We start from the raw sequence: 15,883 nt of genomic DNA, 5'->3' as shown, positions 1-15,883 counted from the left end.
CCCTCTGAGACTGTTCCCTGGAACTAGGCCATCGATCCCCAAGGTAAGGTTTTTAAACTCACTGTTCTATTACTCTTCCCTCCTAGACTGCTCCTTGGAACTAGTGCAGGAAGAGATTGGGGTGCCATTTTTAAACGTCGCTCCGATCTCTGAACCCCCCTACATGGCCTCCAGACCCCCCCCCCCCCCCACAAGCCCCAACACACCTATAGGTGGTCACTGAGCCCCCCGCACCACACCTCATAAGGGCAGGGCAGAACTGAACCTGATCCCTAATGCGGGCAAACCAGGAAAGGGAAGATTTTACTCTTGCTCTAGGTTAAAGAAGTTTTGAAATCTAATGAACTAATGCAATCTATTATCAAGCAGATCTCACATCATCAAAGCCCTCGTCTATAAGGTAATCATACAAATCAGGGATGGCAAGTTGGGCATTCTCAGTGCTCAGCAGCATGTATTCCCATCTCACAGGGTCGCCAAGGTCAAAGACCATATCCTGGGGAAAAAAAAGAATAACACCATCACTTCTTGATTACATTATAAAGTAACATTCGTCAGAACTTTTCTCAGGGCCTCTCTCGCTTCACTGTTGTAACCGTGGCACAAGTTCAGCAGAAACCCTGTTTACCCATTGGGTTCCTGCAAAAATTATGAAAGTAGAGAGGCCCTGAGGAATTTCACAGGCAGAACAGTTTACCCAAAATTGCCATTCATAGTTTCTCTTTTCTATTACCTGTAAATGGTATCCTGTCTGTCTCAAACAAGTTAGAGGTTTTATAGGTTAACACTGTAATGTTGGTGGGAAACTGACAGAACCCTGAAATGTTAAGCTTGGTGGGTTGGGTGTGAAGACAGGAGCTGGGACATCCTAAACCAGAACTTCCACCCCTGAGCTGCACCGAAGAAGAAGTATGGCAGCCGTAGCCAAAGCATGGAGAGAGAGAGAGAGACAGATGAGGTATACTGACTTCCACTGGGGCACATTTGGGACCCACAGATTGGTGAGTGGCCTTGTCCAGAATTCTATTCTGGATTGGCAGCTTTCAATATCAGCCAATAGGACCACAACCTAAGTGGGTTGGAGAGATGAGAGCAGGGAAACAACTGGTCAGCCAGAAAGTGTCCACCAGGCATAGCGCAGCAGCTAGCTGAAGTTGGAGCATCTTAGTCTATGCAAATGAGGTGGCCCTTCACTGGCCCCCAATCTTCAGTCGGGCTCAATGTTGGAGAGCACTGATCGGCACAACTGCCTTATCCTCCATCTGGGATATTTTAGGATAAGTCTGCCATGGTGCAGTTTGTAATGAGCTATTGTGATGTCCAATGACACTCCCGCTTTTGTAGGGAGTGAAACATTTAACTTGCTCTGTATTTTTTCCACAAATCTCAGCGACAACTTTTCTCCTCCTCATAACATCTGACTACTTTAGTGTCAATAAAAGATTCTACCCAAATGCATGAGTAAGGTTAGATGGGAGCCTGAATCACCTCCAAACACCTGACCATGAACCAGACCTTGTGCCATGGCATCTGGGCTGGTGTCTGTTCCAGTTAAACATATCCACGTTAATTTTTTGAGTACACTATCTTTTTGCAATTCTAACCCATTTAAACCAAACTGCATTAAATGTAACATGGATTTAACATGAATAAGTGACCAAAGCTAAAAGCAACATGCAGAGGAAATGAACCCCATCCTAACCCTGTGCCCCGTATCAAAACTGCCCCCACATCCCAACCCAAGCACAAGGTCCTGGAGCGAATGATGTCACAACAAGCCAAAATAAAGTCAAGTGTCTGAAATCTTCCTATAGATTCACTTAGATCAGTTTGAGCAATCCTCCAAGTCCTAAAAGAACACAAGAGTACCCAAGTGCAGTGCTGATTGATTTTTTCAAAATATAAATGTTCGAGTACACAATTCTTTTTTCCCAATTAAGGGGCAATTTAAGGTGACCAATCCACCTGGGTTGTGGGGGTGAGACCACACAGGGAGAATGTGCAAACTCCACACGGACAGTGACCTGGGCCGGAATCGAACGTGGAGCCTCAGTGCCATGAGGCAGCAGTGCTAACCAGTGCACCACCTTGCTCCACTGATTGATTATACTTGGTAACGATGTCGATGCACAAGGTTGTGGATTGTGAAGACAGTGGAAATGCCACAGGGTGGCAGTAGGTGGCACTCTTCTTGAGTTTGGGGGTCAGGGATGAAGGGTGGCACACAATAGAGGTGGCTGTGCATAATGAGTTTGTTTCTTGGGACTACTTGATAATACCACTGGATAAAAAAGAGAAAAAGACACATGCCACCATTGAGGTGCTGGGGAGGGGGGCGGGGAAGAGAAAGAAGACCTGCACATAATTGGATGATTCTAGATTCAAGGCTAGGAGAAGAATACCTTGCAACCAAATTTGCAATCCTGCATGTTCACCCAATAATTACGATGGTTCCAGATGCTCTCGATTCCCAAGAATTTTTCGTTCGTAGTTCTATAGCTGTTTCCTGTGAAAGGGTCGATGAAGAAGTTCTCTGGAACTTCCCTTTTGCCTGCAAGCACCAGAACCCAACAGTGCACCCACAGACCATGCATCACATCATGTGTTCCTTTAATCTTGAGCTAAAACAGGAGGATATGATAAATTCAGGTTTGATGTTTATAATTCTTACTTCCTACTGAATTTTTTCACTCAAGGCTTTAATGTTACCAATGTCAAAAGATCAGTTTCAAACTGCACCCGGTTTCAGCTTTTCCAGCATGTTGAATATTTCCAGCAGCTGCAGTATTTTGCTTTTGTAAGACAAGTGGCATGTTGGCCTTTACTGCAAGGGGATTGGAATACAGGAAGGCGTGCTGCAATCAGGCTTTGGTGAGACCACACCTCAAGGACTGTGTGCAATATTGGCCTCCATGTCTAAGAAATGATATGCTTGCCTTTGAGGTTGTGCAACAGAAGTTCACTAGATTGGTTCCTGAAATGAGAGAGTTGTCCTGTGAGTAAACTGGGCCTATCGCTCTGGAATTTGGAAGAATGACAGGTGATTTCATTGATTATTATCTAAATGGAAAGCAGAGGGATCTGGGTGTCTTTGTTCATGATTCACAGAAAGTAGGTATGCAGGTACAGCCTGTAATTAAAAAGTCAGATGGAATGTTAGCGTTTATTGCAAAACGACTGGAGCATAAAAGTAGAGAAACGTTGTTGCAATTGTTTAGGATGTTGGTGAGACCACACCTGGAGTATTGTGTCCAGTTTTGGTCTCCTTATTTGAGGAAGGCTGAGATGACATTGGAGGCAATTCAGAGGAGGTTCACCAGATTGATTCCGGCGATGAAAGTGTTGGTGAACGAGAAGAGATTGAACAGTTTGGGCTTATACTGGCTCGGGTTTAGAAGAATGAGAGGGGATCTGATTGAGGTCCATAAAATACTAAGAGGGATTGATAAAGTAAACGTAAACCAAATGTTCCCCCTGTGGAGCAATCAAGAATGAGAGGTCACAGCTATAGGTTGAGAGGTAGTAGATTTCAAAACTGATATAAGGAGGAACTACTTGCAGAGGGTGATGCATTTGTGGAACTAGTTGTCCACACTGTGGTGGAGTCTGAATCATTAAGTGGTTTCAAGGATATATTTCTGATTTTTTTAAAATGAGTAAAGGGATATGGGGAGCAGGTAGAGAGGTGGCTTTGAGACCAGGAAGAGATCAGCCATGATCTGATTGAATAGCGGAGCAGGCTTGAAGGGCTGAATGACCTGCTTCTGCTCCTAATACCTATGTACCTATGAGCTAGGCTGCCAACATTCATTGCATTGAAGATACAGGAGTAACACACTAAAATCAGTCTCCCTTAAAAGAAATTGTGGGAAATCAACGGTGGGATTTAACTAAATGGGAACAAAGTCCCATAGCGAGCGCATTTAGCCGCGTGTTTCCCGGCACTAGCAGCGCCAAGAAATACGCTATAAAACAGCACCCGGGTTATGTCGGGGACCTCAGCAGGGAACGCATGGCTGAGGCTGCACTTAGCCCCGTTTTGTGCACTGAGGAGCTCAGCTCGCCAGAACTCCTCAAAGTAGTGAGAGGAATGGCGTCCCAATCGCTGGAGCCCCAGAAGCAACCCCGAACAGTTCCCCAGCCTCAACGCACTATGGGGAACCCTCTAACCAAATAAAATTCTGAAGGGGCTTGACAGGGTAGATACTGAGAGGCTGTTTACCCTGGCTGAGAATCTAGAATACAAGAGCACAATCTCAGGATAAGGGGAGAATTACTGAAGACTGAGATGAAGTTTTTTTTTTCATTTTAAAAATCTTGAATCTTTGGAATTCTATTCCGGAAGGTTGTGGATGCTCCACTGTTGAATATATTTAAGGCTAACATAGAAAGATATTTGGACTTTGAGGGTATCAATGGATGTGGGAGAGGGCAGGACAGTGAAATTGAAGCCAAAGATTCAATCATAGTTGTATTGAATGGGGGAGCAGACTCAGCAAGCCGTCTGGTCCATTCCTGCTCCTATTTCTTATGTTCTAACAGTGATATCTCTGGTCTGGGTAGTCTTTACACACACACACACAAATTGATTGATGGGACTTACATCTGCCAAACGCTCCAGTTCTTTCTGCCAATTTTCCTCCTGCTCTTTCTTCTCTGCCACCCTCTGAGCTTCTTGGCTCATTTCAAATTTGCTCTTCAACTCTCGAACTGGTTTCACTGCGTACCTCCTTACAACTTGTTTCTCTTCATCTTTTTTACTCTTTCAAAAAAAATTTAAAAGTATGTTCAAACAAAAGTGTCAATTATTTAATCATAGAATTTACAGTGCAGAAGGAGGCCATTCAGCCCATCGAGTCTGCACCGGCTCTCTGAAAGAGCATCCTACCCAGCCGCACACCTCCACCTTATCCCCGTAACCCAGTAACCCCACCCAACACTAAGGGCAATTTTGGACACTAAGGGCAATTTAGCATGGCCAACCCACCTAACCTACACATCTTTGGACTGTGGGAGGAAACCAGAGCACCCGGAGGAAACCCACGCACACACGGGGAGAACGTGCAGACTCCGCACAGACAGTGACCCAAGTGGGAATCGAACTTGGGACCCTGGAGCTGTGAAGCAATTGTGCTAACCACCATGCTACCGTGCTGCCCAATTATAAAATGCTGCCTGTAAAATATATTTAATGATTTTGTCAGTGACTACGTCTCCTCTTCTACTGTTTCATGTTGGCTTTTGGTTCATGGATGTACATAGTGCTCCAGTCTCTCATTCAACTGTGAACCCAGCGTATCGGCAAGATGTATACAACATGAGGCATCACCGGTGAATCCAGCCCTGTTATTGAATTACAGTCCTGGAGCAGACCTCAACAGTGGCTAGAATACTGGACAGAAACGCCAATATTATATTTTAATTTTGTAAGACTATGAGGAAAGGATACCTCACTCCAGGAGTGATTTCACAGAGAAATAAGGATATGGTATATTAGAATTTTTTTTATTACTAGCACAGTGTTAAAATATCTTTAACATCACACCAGAAAAGAGCTTACCATAACCCCTTGAACAATGCTAATTAATACAGCGAATACAGTAACCCCGAACAGCTATCTCTATTCCCACTCAAACAACAAAAAAATCTCAGCTCTTAATCCACTGTTAAATACCTTTTAGCACTCAGGAATACCTGCTTTACCAAGATGTTTAGATACTGTACTTTGAGACAAAGAGTTCCTTCAACATTGCTTTAATGAAAAGACCTGGGGCGGGATTCTCCGATCCCCCGCCGGGTCGGAGAATCGCCGGGGGGGCGGCGTGAATCGCGCCCCCGCCAGCTGCCAAATTCTCCAGCGCCGGGGTTTTGGCAGGGGCGGGAATCGCGGCACGCCGGTCGGCGGCTGCTGGCAGCGGCCCCCCCGGCAATTCTCTGGCCCCCGATGGGCCGAGTGGCTGCTCGTTTTCGGCCTGTCCCGCCGGCGTAAATCACAACAGGTCCTTACCGGCGGGACCTGGCTCCACCTGGCCTGCAGAGTCCTCAGGGGGGGGCGCAGGGGGATCTGGCCCCGGGGGCTGCCCCCACGGTGGCCTGGCCCGCGATCGGGGCCCACCGATCCGCGGGCGGGCCTGTGCCGTGGGGTCACTTTCCCTCTGCGCCGGCCGCTGTCAACCTCCACCATGGCCAGTGCGGAGCAGAACCCCCCCTGCGCATGCAGTGGGATGACGCCAGCACATGCTGCCGCTCCCACGCATGCGCCAACTCGCACTGGCCGGCGGAGGCCCTTCGGCGGCAGTTGGCATGGCGCCAAGCCCTTCCGCACCGGCTGGCGCCGTGCCAAACACTCCGGCGCTGGCCTAGCCCCTGAAGGTGCGGAGGATTCCGCACCTTCGGGGCGGCCTGACGCCGGAGTGGTTCACGCCACTCCTCGGCGCCGGAGTGGCCCGCCCCGCTGGTTCGTGGAGAATCCCGCCCCTGAATCCTGTCAGAACCATGCAGAAACTGTGGCTGTATTCCTTCAGCAGCTGCTCCAGCTTGTTTCTGCTCATACACACTTCTGAACTGCTTGTAATGAAACTCAGAATCTAGCTACAGACATATCTTTTAGCTGAACTGAGATGCTTGACTTCTGCTCAGTTCTTCATTGAACTCTCAACTGACCTGCTTTTCTGCAAAATGCCTAATACCTTAGCTCCACTTAGTAACTAACTACAGCATCTTACCAAGCTGAAATCTAATTAACTCCACAGGGACCCCCCCCCCCCACCCCCCTCTACTTAATCCAAACAAAACTCCATTGGCCCAAGCTTTTCACAACACCTTGATCATATCCCTGGCTCCCAAAACCGTTTCAGCCAGGAGTCTTTGAAAACATGAATGCAGCAGTCACACACACTCTATAACCCAGGCTGTTAACCCTGACTGCACAAAATACCTATAACACAATATATCTGAAATTCTTACATTCCCTGTGTCCACACCGGCGCTATTTCCAGCAAAGATTTTCAGATAGCGAACAAGTCTCTGAAGCATGCCAAACTTCCCTGCAGCTGATGTTAACATACATCAAGGAAGTAAGTCCAGCATTTCCTACATCTATATGGCGGAGTATCATGCTGGTGAGTGCATTTGGCCACACAAATAATAGGACTTCTATTATTTACTCATTCACAGTCGCTGACAATGTTGGCCGAGCTGGAGACCATGCTGGATGCCGTGGAAGACTGGTGGGCCACCCTATTCCCCGAGCTGGAGACCCTGCTGGATGCTGTGGAAGATAGGTGGGCCACCCAGTTCCCTGCCGGGGGGGGGAGGGGGGCAGGGACTGTCTGCCACCCGGACGGGTTTCAGGCTTCTGGAAAGGGCTTGACTATAGGGGAGATGGAGTTGCAGAGCCAGGAACATGAGGGGGTGTTGGAAACCATCAGGTGCAGTTGGAGAAGTCGAACCACCTGCAGGAGCATGCGTGCCACCCAGGCCAACACCACATGGGTGGCGTCCGCGGTGGAGGCCTCGGGTGTGAAGCTTGCGGCCATGGGTCAGGATGTCTAAGGCCTGGGCATTCTGTGCGTCCAGTGGCCCAGGACAGAGCTGCCCTATAACAGGCAGCCATGTACCAGGGCCACCTGGACATTGCCCCAGTGCTCCAGAGCTTGGCCCAGTCACAGCAGGCCATGGCTGAGGGGGTCAGCGGCATTTACCGGGCGCTGGACACAGACCCAGAGGGAGGTGGCGCAGTCACTGGCTGATGTGGCACAGAGCCAGAAGCTGGAGGCACAATCAAAGCGTGATGTGGCGCAGCACCAGAGGGAGGTGGTCCACTCCCTGTGCTCCATGGTCGGGGCAGGCACGGGGCTCCAGGACTGGCCATGCCAGGTGGCGGGAAACCTCCGAGAATAGCTCGCTCGCACTCCAGTCACATGGAGTAGCCCAGGGCAATCGGGCACCCCGAGGGAGGAGGAGGTGATGGGGCCCATGTCAGAGGGGAGGTGCCGAACACCACAGCGCCTCGGACACCTCCCCCCCCGGCGCATCAGGTGGGAGCGGGTGGACAGGGCGGCACCATGCCACCTGGGACACTCGAGCAGCACCCAGGTTCATCCAGGGGCAATGCAATGGACAAGCAGTCTAGTCGATGAACCTTGAGGTAATTAAAGTATCCCGTGCGCATCAGCCCAGACGTATATGTTGTGCAGCCTCCCGTGCCTGCCGTGGCCCCTTGTCCTGCCCATCCTTGCCCTCGACCGCATCCTCCTGATCGGATGAGGCCTGGCATTCATCCTCCTTCTCCAGTACTTTGTTCCTCTGCTGCGCATTGTTGTGGAGGACGCAGCAGGCCCCAACGATGTGGGAGACTCCCTTAGCGCTATACTGGATGGCCCCTCCAGAGCGGTCCACGCACCTGAACTGCATTGGGGGGGGGGGGGGGGGGGGGGGGGGGGGGGCGGCGGCGTGCTTGTGGGCGACATGCAACCCGTCGATCATCCCCTGGACGCGAGGCATCTTGGCGATGATAGCGAACCCTGCTGCCCAGGCATCCCGGTGGGTTCGGTCCACATTAAATTTGATGTATTGTGCCAACTGGGCATATAGGGCCTCCGTGACGCCATAGATGCGCCTGTGCCGAGGACTGAGATTTCGGACAGTTCCCCTCCCCACTAGGCGCCTGGAATGACCCCGTGGCATAAATGGTCAGGGTGACCGTCACCTTGATGGCGACTGGGAGCGGGTGTCCTCCTCAATACTCCAGCGGTGCCAGGTGCACCATCATCTGGCAGATATGTCGCACTGTCCCCATACTCAGCCAGAGTCTTCTACGGCATGCCCAGTCCGGCAGGTCCACGAATGACAGGTGCTGCCAGCACAAGAGGCCTCATGTGGCACCTCCTTCCCACCTCCTCCTCGGCCTGTTGGGCAGCCAGTTCTCCATCCTCACCGGCTGCCTCCTATTCCTCTGGGACACGCTCTGTTGCTCGTACATCTTCAGTGCATCCCCCTGGGCTCCGGCGACTAGGATGAAGGCATGTTAGCATGATGCATACCCCTGTGCTCAGCCAGGTCCACGGGGCGACACGGTGGCCCCAGCCTGCACTGCAGACCCAGCCTCTGCATGTCCCCCTCCCTCCCCCATCTCCATCCCCGACCATTCCCCCTGGCACTCTGCCCACCGCAACCCTGGCCCTGTTGTTGCCCATCTGTGGGATTGAATTCCACAGATTCACCACTCTGGGTGAATAAATGTCTCCTCACCTCAGTCCTAAAAGGTTTACGTCTCATCCTCAAACTATGAACCCTAGTTTTGGACTCCCCCACCATCGGGAACAGTTTCCTTCGAAATCTACCTTGTCTAATCCTGTTAGAATTTTGTAAGTTTCTATGAGATCCCCTCTCACTCTTCTAAACTCCAATGAATATAATCCTAACCGACTTAGTCTCTCCTCATATGGCACCCCGCCATCCCAGGAATCAGCGTGATAAACCTTTGCTGCACTTGTTCCATAGCAAGAACATCCTTCCTCAGATGAGGACACAAAACTGCACACAATATTCCAGGTGTGGCCTCACCAGTGTCCAATACAATTGCAGTAAAACATCCCTATTCCTATACTCAAATCCTCTCACTATGAAGGCCAGCATACCATTTGTCTTCTTTACTGTCTGCTTCGTCTGTGTGCTTACTTTCAGTGATTGATGCACGAGGACACCAAGGTTTCGCTGAGTATCCACTTCTCTCAATTTACACCCATTCAAATAATAATCTGCCTTCCTGTTTTTGCTGCCGACGTAAATAACCTCACATTATATCCACATTAGACTGCGTCTGCCATGCATGTGCCCACTCACTCAGACTGTCCAAATCCCACTGAAACATCTCTACATCTTCCTCACAGCTCACCCTCCCACCCAACTTTGTATCATCTGCAAATTTGGAAATAATACATTTAATTCCGTCATCCAAATCATTAATATATAAATGTTGGGGTCCTAGCACAAATCCCTGCGGTATCCCACTGCTCACTGCCTGCCAATCACAAAAAGATCCATTTATTCCAACTTTTTGCATCCTGTCTAATAACCAGGTTTCTATCCATCTCAAAACACTGCCTGTAATCCCACCATGCACATTAACTTTACATATTAATCTGCAATGTGAGACCTTGTCGAAAGCCTTCTGAAAATCTAAATCAACCTCATCCACCGGTTCTCCCTGGTCAACTCTACTAGTTACATCTTCAAAGAATTCCAGTAGATTCGTCAAGCATGAATTTCCTTTCATAAATCCATACTGACTTTGTCTAATTACACCGCTGCTTTCCAAATGCTGTGCTATGAAATCCTTGATAATGGACTCTAGCAACTTCCCCACTACCGACGTTAGACTCACTGGTCCATAATTCCCCATTTTCTCTCTATCTCCCTTTTTGAATAGCGGGGTTATATTAGCTACTCTCCAATCTGTAGGAACCATTCCAGAGTACAAAGAATTTTGGAAAATGACCACCAATGGATCTACTATTTCTAGGGCCACTTTCTTAAGTACTCTGGGATGAAGATCATCAGGCCCTGGAGATTTGTCTGCCTTCAATCCCATTAATTTCCCTAAAACCATTTCTCTGCTAATACTAATTTCCTTCAACTCCTCATTAAACTTGTGTTTCTCAGAACTTCCAGTACATTATTCATGTCTTCCTTTGTGAAGACAGAAGCGAAGTATGAATTTAGTTCCTCAGCCATTTCTTTCTTCCCTGTTATGAATTCCCCTGTTTCCGACTGCAAGGGGCCTACATTCATTTCTATTTTTTTTTTAATTTAGAGTACACAATTATTTTTTTCCCAATTAAGGGGCAATTTAGCGTGGCCAATCCACGTAACCTGCACATGTTTGGGTTGTGGGGGTGAAACCCACGCAGACATGGGGAGAATTTGCAAACTCCACACGGACAGTGACCCAGGGCTGGGATTCAAACCCAGGTCCTCAGCACTGCAGTCCCAGTGCTAACCACTGCACCACATGACGCCCTATACATTCATTTCTATCAATCTTTTTCTCTTTACATACCTATAGAAACTTTTACAATCAGTTTTTATTTTCTCTGCTAGCTTGCTTTCATATTGTATTTTCCCCTTCTTAATCAATCCCTTGGTCTGACTTTGCTGAATTTTAACTGTTCCCAATCCTCAGGTCTATTGCTTTTTCTTGCTAATTTCTATGCCTCTTCTCTGAATCTAATTTTCCTCGTCAGCCATGGTTTGGCCGCAGTTCCCTTTCTACTCTTGTGCCAAATAGGAATAAACAACTTTTGGAGTTCACCTATTCGTTCCTTGAATGCCTGCCATTGCCTGTCTACTGTCCTTCCTTTCAGTAATGTTTCCCAGTCCGTCATTGCCAGCTCATGCCTCATACCATCATAGTTACCATTATTGAGGTTCAGGACCCTGGTCTCAGAATCAACTATCTCATTATTCACCTTGATAAAGAATTCTACCATATTATGGTCACTCGTCCCCAAGGGTTCTCTCACAAGTAGATTGCCAACTAATCCTTTCTCATTGCACAACACCCAGTCCAAGATGGTCTGATTCCTTGTTGGTTCCTCAACATACTGGTCCAGAAAACCATCCCATATACACTCCAGAAATTCCTCCTCTATTGTACTGTTACTAATTTGAGTCACCAATCTATATGCAGATTAAAGTCACCCATAATCACAGCTGTTCCTTTATCACATGCATCTCTGATTTCCTGTCTAATGCTATTTTCAACATTACCATTGCAGTTTGGTGGTCTGTATACCACCACTATGAATGTTTTTTGCCCCTTGATGTTTCTTAACTCGACCCAGACAGATTCCTCATCATCTGTACTGATATCTTTCCTCAATATTGTATCAATATCTTCTTTAATCAACAATGCAAATCCACAACTTTTTCCCTTCTGTCTGTCCTTCCTAAAAACTGAATAGCCCTCAATGTTTAGTTCCCATCCTTGGTCACCTTGGAGCCATAGCTCTGTACCCCCAACTATGTCATACCCCTTTACATCTATCTGCGCAATGAATTCATCCATTTTGTTTTGAATGCTCCATGCGTTCAGGTACAAAACCTTAAGACTTGTTCTTTTAACATTCCTTGTCCCATCCCTACTATTTTTTACAATGTCATTATCTGATACAGGCCCTGGATTTCTCTGCCTATCACTTTTCTTATTCTCCTTGCTGTGTTTTTCTGTAGTTCTTGATTACCCCTACTCTGAATCCTTCAATAGGTTCCCATTCCCCTGCCACATTAATTTAAACTTTCCCCAACCGGTCTAGCAAGTATCCCCTTCCCCCAGGACATTAGTCCCGGTCCTGACCAGGTGTAACCCTTCAAGTTTGTACAGGTCTCACCTCCCCAGAACCGTTCCCAATGCCCCAGGAATCTGAAACCCTCCTCCTCACGCCATGCCATCTCTTCAGCCACGTATTCATCCGATATATCCAACTATGTTTACTCTGTCAAGCACGTGGCCCTGATAGTAATCCTGAGATCACTACCTTTGAGGTCCGACTTCTCAACTTTCTTCCAAACTCCTTTCTTTTCTGCTTTCAGGACCTCATCCCCTTTTTTACATATGTCGTTGATACCAATGTGTACCACAATCACTGGCTGTTCACCCTCCCCCTCCTGAATGTCCTGTAACCGCTCAGAGACACCTTTGACCCTCACACAAGGGAGGCAACATACCACCCTGGAGTCTCGTTTGCAGCCACAGATATGCCTATCTGTTCCCTTTACAATCAAATCCCCTCTAATTATTGCATTCCCACTCTTTTTACTCCTCCCCTCTGCAGAAGAACAAACTGTGATGCAACAAATTTGGCTTTTGCTGTTTTCCCCTGAGAGGTCATTCTCCTCAACAGTATCCAAAACGGTATATCTGTTTTCCAGGGGAATGGCTACAGGAGATTCCTGCATTGCCTGCCTAGCTGTGTTGCTCTGCTTGGTGGTTACCCAGTCCCTTCCTGCCTGTGGAGTCTGAGCCTGCAGTGTGACCACCTCTCTGACCATGACACTCTCCGCCTCATGGATGTTCTACAGTGTCCCCAGCCGTCGCTCCAGCTCCGAAACTTGGGCTTCCAGGAACTGTAGCTGGAGACACTTCTTGCACACATGCTGGCCCTGGCCTCTGGAAATGCTCCCGGCCTCCCACTGAAGCAAGAGGAGCAAACCAAGGCTTGAGTTCTCCTGCCATGAATTGCCCTTTTAAATTAAAGCTTTGGAAGATGCTTGATATTAGATTAAATGCAATTCTCGATGGCCCTTTTTTGCTTGTCCTCGGGAAGGGTCGCCATCAGTGGGAAAGCCTCAAATGGAACAATTGATGAGCTTCATCAAGGAGGAAAGAGATGGACAGTGAATGGTCGAAGGCGATTGAGGGAGCAGTGGCACCTCTGCAAGGGTCGTTGGATCGGGTGGAGAAGTGCTTCGAGGTGCAAGGGGCAACGATAAGTGAGGTGAAGAAGGTGGTGTCCAACCAGAGCAATTGTATTGCTAGGTGGAGGTGGGGATCCTGGGGGTTCTATGCAAGTCATTGCGGATTAAAGTGGAGGAGCAGGAGTCCAGACGGCAGAACTTGCGGATTGTGGGTCTGCAGAGGGTGTTGAAGGAACGAGTGCCACAAAGTACGTTTCAGGGTTGGTGGAAGAGAAGGTATTGGAGAAGGCCTCAGAGGCGGACAGGGCCCACAGGTCCTTGACACAGAAGCCCAGAGTGGGGAAGTGCTGGGGAGAAGGTATGTGATAGTCCGTGGGGTGCTGGAGGGGACAGTGGTGTCAGTCAACGTATAGGCGCCAAACTGGGACAATACGGGGTTTGTAAAGTAGCTAATGGGAGCGATTGCGGACTTCGATATGTACCAACTGATTATGGGCGCAGATATTAACTGTGCAATGGAGCCAAAGGTGGACAGATTGAGTCCCAAATCGATGGAAGGTCGAGGAAGGCGAAGGATCTGGGAGGGTTTATGGAATGTATAGGGATGGTGGATCCATGGAGGTTCAGGAACCCAGGAGGGAGGGAGTACTCCTTCTTCTCACACGTGTACAAGGTATATTCTACAACTGATTTCTTTGCGGTGCTGACGGGGGTGGTGGGGGTGGAGTATGCAGGGATTGTGATTTCGGACCATGCGCTGCATTGGCTGGAGGTTAGACTCAGTTCGGGGCAGGTGCAGAGGCCAGGGTGGAGGTTGGATTCGGATCTTTTGGCGGATAAGGCGTTTTGTGAAAAGGTGAGACTGACGATTAAGAATTGTGTGGAGCTTAGTTAAAACAGTGAGATATCAGCGGCCATGTTTTGGGAAGCGTTGAAGGCAGTGGTTTGAGGGAAAATTATTTTGCTTAAGGCTCACATGGATAGAAGGAGGACGGAGGAGCACAAGCAGCTGCTGGACGAGATAATTGAGGTAGATAGGAAATACTCGGGGGGGCCACGAAGGAGTTGTTCACAAAGAGGAAGAGGTTCCAGGGGCAGTTTGATAGGTTGATGACAGGCAAAGCGGTGGGGTAGCAGAAGGTGAGGGGGTACAGTATGAATATGGAGAGAAGGCGAGAGCTGGATGTTGGCCCACCAGTTGCGGCCGCAGGCGGTGTCTAGAGAAGTTTAATGGTGCCGGCAGAGATTGGGGAGGTGGTGTCGGAGCCGGGAAGGATAAATGAGGTGTTCAGAGGGTATTACGAGAAGTTGTATAAGGCCAAGCCGGGTGGAGAAGAGGAGGATATGGGCTGATTCCTGAACGGATTGGAGTTCCCACAGTTGGAGGAAGAGAAGAGGCAGGCATTGGAGGATCCACCGGGGCTGAGGGAGATGATAGATAGTATCAGGGAGATGCATCCGGGGAAGGCCCCTGGGCCGGACTGCTTTCATGTGAAATTTTATAAGCTGTTTGCAACAAAAGTGGCTCCCCCACATACTGGGGATGTTTAGTGAGGCAGTGGAGAGGGGGGGGTTGACATCAACGCAGTCACAGACATCAATTGCACTGATCCTGAAGAAGGGGACGGATATGCAGGAGTGTGGATCATACAGGCCCATCTCGTTGTTAAATACGGACGTGAAAATACTGACAAACGTGTTGCCGTGTAGATGGAGGGGTGTGTGCCTGTGGTGATCTCTGAGGATCAAACAGGTTTTGTGAAGGGTAGGCAGGTCCCCAACAACATCAGGAGGCTGTTAAATGTAGTTATCACTCTGACAGGAGGGCGGGCACTGAAGGTTTTCTCTGTATGGATGCACAGAAGGCCTTTGATTGGGTAGAGTGGAGGTACTTGTTCAAAATTCTGGGAAGGTTTGGGTTTGGGCCGAAGTTTTTGGCGTGGCTGCGTGTTTTGTATACATCCCCGGTGGCGAGCATGCATACAAACGAGATGAGTTCAGTGTGTTTTGGGTTGCACAGGGGTGCTCTCTGTCGCCATGGTTATTCGTGCTGGCGATAAGAACCCTTGGCAATGGCCCTTCGGGGGTTCAGCTGAGTGGCGAGGGATTGTGAGGGAGCAGTGAGCACAAGCTCATTGAATGCAGAAGACCTGTTGTTGTTTGTGTCAGACCTGCTGGAGAGTATGGATAGGATCATAGGCCTGTTGGAGAGGTTTGGGGCCTTTTCCAGGTATAAACTGAACGTTGGGAAGAGCGAGGTACTTCCGGTGAATGCAGTGGGGCGGGGGCCAATTTAAGGGCACTACCGTTTAAGGTCGCTAGGGAGAGGTTTAGGTATTTGGGGATTCAGGTGATGTGGGAGTGGGCCACAATGCACAGGTGGAGTTTGACAGCATTAGTGGAGGAGCTTAAGGAGGATTTTAAGATGTGGGGCACTTTACACTTGACTTGGCAGGGAGGGTGC

General features: G+C 48.8%; 1 protein-coding gene across 5 annotated transcripts in view; it reads right to left on the bottom strand.

Moving 5' to 3' along the window:
* The window catches only part of ccdc135 (coiled-coil domain containing 135), a 303,907-nt gene that overhangs the window by 149,122 nt on the left and 138,902 nt on the right, over positions 1-15,883 (bottom strand). For 4 of the 5 annotated variants that reach the window (XM_072486250.1, XM_072486255.1, XM_072486247.1 and 1 more), the window contains 3 exons: positions 4,604-4,762; positions 2,403-2,621; positions 377-496 (listed from right to left, as the gene is read on the bottom strand). In XM_072486250.1, coding sequence (XP_072342351.1) covers positions 377-496; positions 2,403-2,621; positions 4,604-4,762 — 498 coding nt within the window. The remainder of the gene's footprint in view (positions 1-376; positions 497-2,402; positions 2,622-4,603; positions 4,763-15,883) is intronic. The other variant, XM_072486260.1, reaches the window with a different exon arrangement.

This window comes from Scyliorhinus torazame, chromosome 2 (genome assembly GCF_047496885.1).
Source record: "Scyliorhinus torazame isolate Kashiwa2021f chromosome 2, sScyTor2.1, whole genome shotgun sequence".
In the NCBI taxonomy this organism is placed as follows: Eukaryota; Metazoa; Chordata; class Chondrichthyes; order Carcharhiniformes; family Scyliorhinidae; genus Scyliorhinus; species Scyliorhinus torazame.
The sequence above is the reverse complement of the archived record's forward strand: the minus strand, read 5'-3'. Positions and strand labels throughout refer to the sequence as shown.